The sequence below is a fragment of the Emys orbicularis genome, chromosome 10 (genome assembly GCF_028017835.1).
Source record: "Emys orbicularis isolate rEmyOrb1 chromosome 10, rEmyOrb1.hap1, whole genome shotgun sequence".
Lineage (NCBI taxonomy): Eukaryota > Metazoa > Chordata > Testudines > Emydidae > Emys > Emys orbicularis.
The window spans coordinates 6,736,006-6,746,019 of record NC_088692.1 but is presented as its reverse complement, the minus strand read 5'-3'; the positions used below and the strand labels follow the sequence as shown (position 1 = coordinate 6,746,019).

Sequence of the window (10,014 nt, the reverse complement as noted above, 5' to 3'; positions counted from 1 at the left end):
GCTGACTTGGTTTCTCATTTACTCATCAGCTCTGCCCAGCCCAGGCGACCTCCGTGCAAGACGAAACCAGAGAAAAACGGATTCTTCCTCTGACTCCCAGGTCTCCAATGCTGTAAGCCAGGTGACCGGCGACGCGCTCGCACGCACAGGTGCTTTGATAGTGGCACAATCCCTTTGAATCTTCTACCACCAGATCCACTTCCCTCTCTCCGCCTGCCCTTTCGCACAATGATAATATAGAATAGAATAAAATAAAATACTAAGGAAAATAACAGTTTAAAAAAATCCAGAAAATCGGATAGGCAGCAGCCATGGGGGTTTCTCAGTCCGATCCTTCCTCTCTTTATTTCTCTGTCTCTTGATCTGAAGTTCTCCGAATGGGATCAGCCGTTTTGTTTCCCTGCAGCAAAATCCTGCCTGTTGCTGCCTGATCAGTTTCTCCAGGGCTCCTGGGGCTGGAAGCTGGATTCTTGTAGGGCTCTTGCCGGTAGGCAGTGTGGAGATAGACAGGTAACAGCAAGAAGGGAAAAGAAAAGGAAAAAAAAAAAAGTGATTCATAGCTCCGCCCTGCCCCACCTGCAATCACATGCTGCTGTCTTCAAACATTCCCAATATCTGCCTAGGCCATTAACTCTTTCAGCAGTGCACACATGCCTGCAAAGCCAGCCCTAGGCAGGAGGAGGACAGGAAGCTGATTCATCAGCACTGCGCAGCCCCAGCTCCCAGCACTGCTTCCTGGATCTTGCTTCCCTGAGGCAAAGGAGAGGGGCTGTCTGGGGCTTTCACACTCTCACTCCTGGTTCGTGGACTGCAAGCTCTGTGGGGGTGTTGTGGTCCAGTGCCCACCTGTGGTCCTAGAACTACCACCAGCTCCTGGAGCGCTGCCGCTGCCTTGCCTGAATCATAGAATATCAGAGTTGGAAGGGACCTCAGGAGGTCATCTAGTCCAACCCGCTGCTCAAAGCAGGACCAATCCCCAGACATATTTTTACCCCAGTTCCCTAAGTGGCCCCCTCAAGGATTGAACTCACAACCCTGGGTTTAGCAGGCCAATGCTCAAACCATTGAGCTATCCCTCCTGAAAATTGTCCTTTGAAATGGTTATTTGAGTGGAAAATTGGAGGTTTGAGGACAGGGTGGTTTTGAATTGCCATGAAAACAAAACAAAGCCCCCAAACCCAAAGTGTTTTCAGTGGTTGGCAAAAACTTTTTGGTTTTCATTTAAAAATATGAAAAATCAAAGTTTTCTGCGGCTACCACCCCCACCCCATTTTCTGACTGGCTCTAATTGTTAACCCTTGCTGTACCAAATGTGCCAATCCCGACGGCAGCATTGGAGCCCAGGGCCGACGGAGCTAACAGGATGAGTCCTTGCCAGCTGAGCTAACAGAGTACCTCCCATAGCTAGTAGCTATAGTAGACTTTTATCTTTTTAGGTGAACCAGCCTCTAGGGGGGGGCAAGAAGTTCATGTGCTTCCTAGAACTTGCTACAGCAGCAGAGTACATTAAATGAACAATTGGGAGAAAGAAAGACAAAACCCAGGTTCTGTTAATAGACCGGGGCAAACCAAAAGCGTCTAACACACCAGTCCCTTTGGAACTGTTCACTCTGAACTCGGCCAACTCCAAGGCAGCGGTTCTCAACCTTTCCAGACGACTGTCCCCATTTCAGGAGTCTGATTTGTCTTGTGTATCTCAAGTTTCCCCTCACTTAAAAACGACTTCTTCCCAAATCAGACATAAATATACAGAAGTGTCACAGGCCACTAGTACTAAAATCATGGCCTTTCTCATTTTGTCTGTATGAAATTGTAGTTTGTACTGACTTCACTATGTAGCCTGTTGTAAAACGAGGCAAACAGATGAGTTGAGGTACTCCCTGGAAGACCCCTGCATCCCCCCAGGGTACATGTACCCCTGGTTGAGAACCATGCCCTAAGGCGTTTCAAGAAACAGGGTCCAGTTCTATCACCAGTTCTTCCATGGCCACTTGCGCTGATGTGATTCCAGCTGACAATTCACAGCGATGTCAATCATTTTGCTCATTGTTCCAGGATAAATAAATAAATAAATAAAATGAAGCACCCTCTCTACCCATGGCGGCAAAGATTCTAGTGTCAGAAGAGAGGCTCACATTGCATCATGCTGCGGGACCTGTCCACGTTTGGTACCCACATCGTGTGTGACGAGGGACCGATGCTTTTAAAGGGTATGGGGAATGGCAATTGCCCGTTGCTGGGGCAGGGGGCATTTCTGATAAACCCACCGCTTCACTGGGAAAGCACACTAGCACTTTCTGATCTGTTCTAGGCTGGCAATTAAGAAACCAACTGCTCTGTTACCGGGTGGTGGTGATGGTTTGAGGAGTTCCGGTGTCACATCTGATAGCCTGAGCCCTTTGAAACAACTCACCAACATCGAGTGCTCCCTGGTCAGTTCCCTTAGCAGGTCAATAAGACTTTCTTGCCCCTCGTTTAGAAGATTGGAAATCCAGGATCTCATTCGCTCTCTGTAATATGGGGCGGGAATTACTTCCTTTCACCCACTCTTTGTCTGTATTTGGTCGTTGGTGCAGGGGCTTTCTCTGTACGAGCGCCTAGCACAGCAGGACTCTGATCTCGGACGGGGCCTCTCGGTGCTACCTTAGCCCAAATAAATAATATCTGGCTGTTACAAAACCACCTTAAGACAATATTGTAGCTGGTGTCGTCGTTATGGGATGCCCCTGTTTCCCTTGCAACCCCGACTCAGCAAGGCGCCTTGAGCTCTTTGGGGCCGGGACGGTCTCTTTTTTATGGGTATGTGCAGCACAAAGGACGTTAGTGGGATTGAACGTGTGGTTTAAGATAGGCACGTGCTTAAATATCTTACTGAATCAGGGCCCTCCGTTTCTTGGCATGGGCCGGTTTAGCCAAAGCTGTTGTAATTGGGTGTATCGAGTGCACTGGCGCTTCACCAACGGGAATCAGGTCTGTATGGAGCCCTGTGGCTTTTTGGCTGTATTGAATATCCATTATGTGGACAAATACTTTTTAGAAGGTGTGTGTGTGTGTGTGTGTGTGTGTGTGTGTGTGTGTGTGTGGTTTAAAACATTGACATTAATGCATGTGGGAAAGCTCACAAGGTAGATGATATAATGCCTTTTATTGGACCAACTGCTAAGGCGAAGAGGGATCCATCAGGACATAAAACCTACAATGGGGTCACATGGTCTTGGGGAAGGATCTATTTGAATGAAGCATCAATAGGAGAAGACATGCCCGGTCCAGTGGTCTGATCCCCAGCTCGTGTAAAGCAGCTCCGTTGAAATCCCTGAGCATCTGGCCCTTAGCTTAAAGCTTGAATGTACTGTACTCTGTGGAGTTCGTTAACCCAGGATGCATCGGATGGTGTTATTCTTAATTATTTGTGTTTCCAACGTGCGTAGGAGCCCCAGCCACGGAGCTGGACTGTGCTCTGCTAGGCGCCGGACAGACACACAACAAGCTAGGCTGCCCCAAAGCCCTTACAGTCTAAGACAAGAGACGGCAGGTGGACACAGGCAGACACTGGGGGAGTACAAGGAATCAATGAAAGGGGCTCTAAGCGCACCAGCAACCTAGTAAGTTTCTGGGAGGCTTCATGGCAAAGGAGGGGTGTGGAAGAGGATAACGAGGTGGCCTTGTGTATGTTTAGAGGGTGCTCCTCCCAGGTGGGAGGGGCAACATGGAGCCAGCACAAAGGGGATTGTTTGAAAGTTGGACAGACATCTGGACTCAGGAGCCCAGTTCTACATCTGGGGGTTCAGATCACCACTTTCGGGACGAACCTGTTCATCGGGTACCAAAACACCCATTTGCCCTTAGGTGCCCGTGGGCGAGAAGGGGGCCCGTCCAGGCTTTTGTGTCCGCAGTGAAGGATCTGGGTTGGAAGTCAGTGGAGCTACGCCACTTTCTGGCCCTCTGTTTGGGTTCAGTCACTGCCTGCCCCTGTGTGGGACCCAACCTGCCCCCTTTCTAATGGCCCCGTGGTCCGGGCTGTAGCTTGTTTGGAACCGTCCTGTGTTCAAGTGTTTGTCGGGGCTCTGAACGCCTCTGCGTGGGGGTGTTTCCTACAACCACCAATTACTTCTGATGATTATTTTATTAGCCACCTACTTGGTAGGGACGAGTTAAAACCGTGCCAAGAGCCAGGGCGGGCGCCCGCATGATGTGTGGCCCAGATGAGTGCTGTGATCAGGCGCCCTCCACCCATTTCCGCCGGGCTGCCGCCTTCACCCCTTGCTGGCTCAGCTGAGCTCCGCCCCTGCTGGGTTCGGGAAGGGAAGTTGTCAGTCTGTGCTGCTTGACTGCAGCTCAGGAGTTCGGTCCTCAGGAATTAGTAGTCGTAGGATTTATTTTTGCCTCGTAGGGATCGATGCCCCTGACCCAAATCCAGGAGCAGCCCGTAGCTAGCCCAAGGGAAGAAGACAATGCCCCTTTAGTTCGTTATGGGCCGGGCCTGGTCTAGCCCTGAGGACATAACGCATCCCACTCCCTGAATAGCCTCCTTGATCCTGCCCCATTGAAGTCAATGGGAGTTCTAGCACTGACTCCTCGGGATCGGGCCCTTAAATCCTTCCTCCTGCTTACCCGCATCTGCTTTGGCTCGCCCTGCTCTGATTACAGCGGAGAGAGACAGCCAGGGCTGCTTTCCCCTGTGAGCTACAAGGCTTCCCATCCCTGGCTCCAGGAGTCCAGGCCCCAGGTTTCAGAACCGCACGGCTCTTTCAGCAAACGCAGACAGAGCTGACAAATGGGACCAGCCTTGGGTCCAGAAAAACTGGAGGCAGTTAGGAGTAAAGGGTGATGCTAATTAGAGGACAGGTCGTTTGGGTTATTCATTAGCTTTTCGTCTGAAACAAAACTGGAAATCGCAAAGCGAAGCATCAATACACGAGGGGCCTGGGATCTGTTCTTAGCTCCGCCACTGACGTGCTGTCTGACCACGGGCCGGTCACTTCGCCTCCCTGTGCCTGAGATTCCCCATCTGAAAAATCCTGGGCTATGGCGAGACTTCGTTAACGCCTGTTTGCAGTTCACTGTGGTGAGAGGAGCTGTGGGTGGGCAGAGCATTATTGTTGTTGCTGCTTCATTACTAGAGCTGGACTAATACCAACATAGCACTTCGCCCTTCTAGAGTGTCGTCGTCCATCCAAGGAGCTCAAAGCCCTTTGCAACCAGTAATTAAAGCAGCTTTTTACAGATGAGGAAATGAGCAATACGGCAGCTTGCTCATGAGCACACAGCAGAGCCAGGACTAGAACACCAGGTTTCCTAATGCCCAGGCCCACCCCAGCTCTAACCATTATGCCATCCTGCCTAGCCTGGGTTTGCTGGCTACAGATGGCTTGTGAGCTGCAGAATCTGGCTCTGAGTCTGCTCACCTGCAAACGGGAGGGCTTGCTTAGCTCAGGTTTTCCCACGGGACTCCAGGATGAGTCTGGCCTGTTCTGTTCTTCTTATTTCTAACTGGCATCTATGCTGCTGCTAGGTCAGTCCTGCTGGGGCTGCCCATGTTACCCCTGCCTGAATATTTAGGTCCCGTCAGTATATGAAATGCTGGGTGTTGTGGGGAGGAGGAAATGGCCTCTTTGCAAAAGTCCTTTAAACAGTCTGTACGAAAATCAGTCATGGGCTGGAAGGATGGAGACCCATCTCTGCTCCGCCAGTCTGGTTGGCTGGAGAGACTTGGATCCAAAGGCCCAATCCAACCACCACTGATGTTCCTGGGAGTGGCTGAGGATCATAAAGGAGAGGTGGAAATGAGCGTGGGCTACTCCCTACCTTTATTGAAAGGATTAAGAGGTGCGAAGCAATAGATGGATGCGCTGATATTTACGCCCTTCGTTACTTTCCGTCTGTTCGGCTCTATGATTGCAGCAACAATAAAAAAGAACTCAGTGCCCACGTAAACCCTGAAATAATTGGCCCGCTGGTGCTGGGCCCTTTGGCCTTCTGCCATCAGAGTCACGAGGGGAGCTGCTGGGTGCTGATTCGGTTCCAATGATGATCACAGGGCCAGGGTGATGCCCCAGCTGTGATGGTTTTGAGTCAGGACACGGGGGGCTGTAATCCTTTGTTCTAATTTTGGTGGGTGGGTTCAGTCTGTGGGTGCTGGAGGCCCGTGACGTGCAGGAGGTTGGACTAGCCGATCTGATGGTCCCTTCTGGCCTGAAACTCCATGACATTGGCAATCACGCAGCCCCCTGCCAGTCCTGATCGTAACGAACGGCTGGAGTGATGCTAAACTGGGTTAGGAGAGTTCCGGAGAGGACCAGGATGGCTCAGAAAACTGTTATTAGACCATTGCCTCTATCGATGACACTTATCTGCTCCCTGCCCCCCCACTGCCATAGTAGCTAAGCACCCCACAGTCGTTCATGTAATCATCCTCATAATACCCCTCTGAGGCAGGGCAGTGCTATTATCCCCATTGTACGGAGGGGGAAACTGAGGCCCAGCGAGGCGAAACAACTTGCCCATGGTCACACATCTGTGGCAGAGCAGGGAAGTGACCTCCAGGTCTTCTAGATCCTAGGCTAGTGCCCCTAACCACCAGGCCATCCTGCCTGTCTTTCACCGCTAAGCTTCTGGTTCAAATCCAGCCCAGGCCAGTAGTGACCAAACGTTGCTATCCAATGGCAGAGGCGGGGCGGGGCTTGGTCCAGTTCCCAAAGACAAGAGTCCCCATTACCAAAACACTGATTGGCAGCCCAGGATTCCAAGGGGGTTCCAAAGAGGATGGATCTAGACTGTTCTCAGTGGTACCTGATGACAGAACAAGGAGTAATGGTCTCAAGTTGCAGCAGGGGAGGTTTAGGTTGGATATTAGGAAAAACTTTTTCACTAGGAGGGTGGTGAAGCACTGGAATGGGTTCCCTAGGGAGGTGGTGGAATCTCCTTCCTTAGAGGTTTTTAAGGCCCGGCTTGACAAAGCCCTGGCTGGAATGATTTAGTTGGGAATTGGTCCTGCTTTGAGCAGGGGGTGGGACTAGATGACCTCCTGAGGTCCCTTCCAACCCTGATATTCTATGATTCTATGAATGACACTTCACCCTCCCTGCCTTCACAGGCGTCCCTCTGGGCAGGGCTGAAGCTTGCTTGGTAGCAGCTCTGCGGGCAATCAGGACCCAGTTCTGTTCTCAGGCCTGCAGCTGGAGCTCCCGTGCGAGCCCTTCTGGGGGAAGGGTTTTTTCTGGTCACGCTGCGGCTCCCTTCGCCTGGACCGGCTCCGCTGCCGGGTGCTCTCGGCGGGGTCGAGCTGCTTCTCTCCATGTCGTTGCAGATGCCGTCAGCTGCGTCGATCCCGACGAGTGCGTCCGAGTGTGCGGGTCCGAGGTGGGCTGCTCCAACATCGCTTACCCCAAGCTGGTGGTCGAACTGATGCCCAGTGGTAAGTCTGGGCCGTGCTGCTGGCAGTGCCAGGCCATGCCGACTGTCTTGTGTGTCCTGTGTGTGTGTGTGGGGGGAGGGTTGGGGGGCTGCTTCCCTTTTCCAGCCATGCCCAAGGGAGCTCTCTGCCAACAGCAAAACCCCTGACGGCCTTGGGGCTTCCACTGGAGGGTTCCAAATGAGGAAGCGGAAAGCGTGACGACGGGGAATTAGCCTGGCTGTTCCAGCCCCTGGCAGGATTACAGCAGCGTCCTTCCTAGGCACTGATAACAGTCGCCTCTTGGTTTCCATTGCTGCAAAACCACAGGCCATTGAAATAAGCGCCCGGTCGAACCCAGGAGGACAACGTGTGGTGGGGGAATGGGCTCTCCCTCCTGTAGCGAGGTCAGCAGTCCCTTCCGCGCTTGGGTGAGCCAGGCCAGGAATCAGGGGAACATCATGCAGCTAGAACCACAGCCTGTGTCTGCATCCAGAGCCCTCCCTTTATCCCCCTTGCTCCTCCCTGGCCCTGTCTCTTCTCTCCCGCCAAGGACGTTGTACCTGTGTTGCACTGATTCTCACTTCGGGGGCGGAGGTGGGCCAAATAGCTGGTTTATAATACCTGGCCCCACAGGTCCCAGTCCCCAAGAGGGCAGGTTAGCCTGTCACCCCTCGGGGGTGACATCCAGCACCATGGATGCATTGGCAGGAACAGGTGTCCAGCCAGTATATAAGAATCCTTTGTCATAGAATCATAGAATATCAGGGTTGGAAGGGACCTCAGGAGGTCATCTAGTCCAACCCGCTGCTCAAAGCAGGACCAATCCCCAACTAAATCATCCCAGCCAGAGCTTTGTCAAGCCTGACCTTAAAAACCTCTAAGGATGGAGATTCCACCACCTCCCTAGGGAACCCATTCCAGTGCTTCACCACCCTCCTAGTGAAATAGTGTTTCCTAATATCCAACCTAGGCCTCCCCCACAGCAATGTGAGACCATTGCTCCTTGTTCTGTCATCTGCCACCACTGAGACCAGCCGAGCTCCATCCTCTTTGGAACCCTACTTCAGGTAGTTGATGGCGGCTATCAAATCCCCCCTCACTCTTCTCTTCTGCAGACTAAACAAGCCCAGTTCCCTCAGCCTCTCCTCGTAAGTCAGCCTCTCCTCGTAAGTCATGTGCTCCAGCCCCTAATCATTTTAGTTGCCCTCCACTGGACTCTCTCCAATTTGCCCATGTCCTTTCTGTAGTGGGGGGCCCAAAACTGGACGCAATACTGCAGACGAATAGAGGGGAATAATCACTTCCCTCGATCTGCTGGCAATTCTCCTACTAATGCAGCCCAATATGCCGTTAGCCGTCTTGGCAATAAGGGCACACTGCTGACTCATATCCAGCTTCTTGTCCACTGTAATCCCCAGGTCCTTTTCTGCAGAACTGCCGCTTAGCCAGTCGGTCCCCAGCCTGTAGCCGTGCATTGGATTCTTCCGTCCTAAGTGCAGGACTCTGCACTTGTCCTTGTTGAACCTCATCAGATTTCTTTTGGCCCAATCCCACAATTTGTCTAGGTCACTCTGGACCCTATCCCTACCCTCCAGCGTGTCTACCTCTCCCCCCAGCTTAGTGTCATCCACGAACTTGCTGAGGGGGCAATCCATCCCATCATCCAGGTCATTAATCTTTATTTAATGCCTCTCACATGAGGACCTCAAAGCCCTTTACAGAGGTGGGAGTGGTCTCAGCTCTTATGTTAGGGGCAGGGAACCTGAGGTACAGCTGGTTAATGGCAGTGTTGGGAATAGAACCCTGGTGTCCTGGCTCAGAGCAACCTGCTGTAACCACTAGGCAATCCTCCGATGAATGAGTAGCATGCCGTGAGGCCAGCTGAGATCTTAGAAAGTGAGCTCCAGTCTGCTCTTTGTGGAAATTAATGCTCCCATGGTACTTTCCAGAAGTGCTAGAGATTGGCCACTCGCTGCTGTACGGCATGCTAACCGGGCTGCTGCCTCCCTCCCCAGAGCTGGCTGCATTTCAGTGGTGCTGTGTGTATGTCGTTTTTATAGCTCACTAGTGTTGTTATTTACATGATGGTATCACCCAGGGATCGGAGCCCCATTGCCTGAAGTGCTGTCCACGCGAAGAGCTCACAATTTAAACCCACACAGCCTGATCCCAGGCCCAGACAAGTCAATGGAAAGAGTGTGGGCTTTGGATCAGAGCTGTATCACGGCTCCTTTGAGATGAAACCTGAAGTCCGATGGTCCTTCTCTTTCTCCTCCAGGGCTGCGAGGGTTAATGATTGCAGTGATGATGGCTGCCCTGATGTCCTCCCTGACCTCCGTATTCAACAGCAGCAGCACGCTCTTCACCATGGACATCTGGAAGAAGATCCGGCGGAATGCCAAGGAGCGGGAGCTGCTGCTGGTGGGAAGGTAGTGGCAGGGGTGGGGAGGAGGGTAACAGAACCAGACAGACATTTTCCTTTGCATGGTGAAGCCTATTAAATAACTGCTCACAGCAGGGCTGCAAAACCCTGTGGTTATGAAGGAGTGATTAGTATTTTATTATTTATTATGATTTCATTGATAAAAGTGGTGCAAGAGCAAGTGGTGCTTTAAAAATAG

At 51.9% G+C, this 10,014-nt stretch overlaps 1 protein-coding gene across 1 annotated transcript in view; it reads left to right on the top strand.

The window, feature by feature from the left end:
* Window positions 1-10,014, top strand: part of SLC5A10 (solute carrier family 5 member 10) — an 89,053-nt gene that overhangs the window by 63,686 nt on the left and 15,353 nt on the right. The window contains exons 10-11 of the mRNA XM_065411967.1: window positions 7,307-7,414; window positions 9,672-9,822. Of these exons, the coding sequence (XP_065268039.1) occupies window positions 7,307-7,414; window positions 9,672-9,822 (259 nt within the window). The remainder of the gene's footprint in view (window positions 1-7,306; window positions 7,415-9,671; window positions 9,823-10,014) is intronic.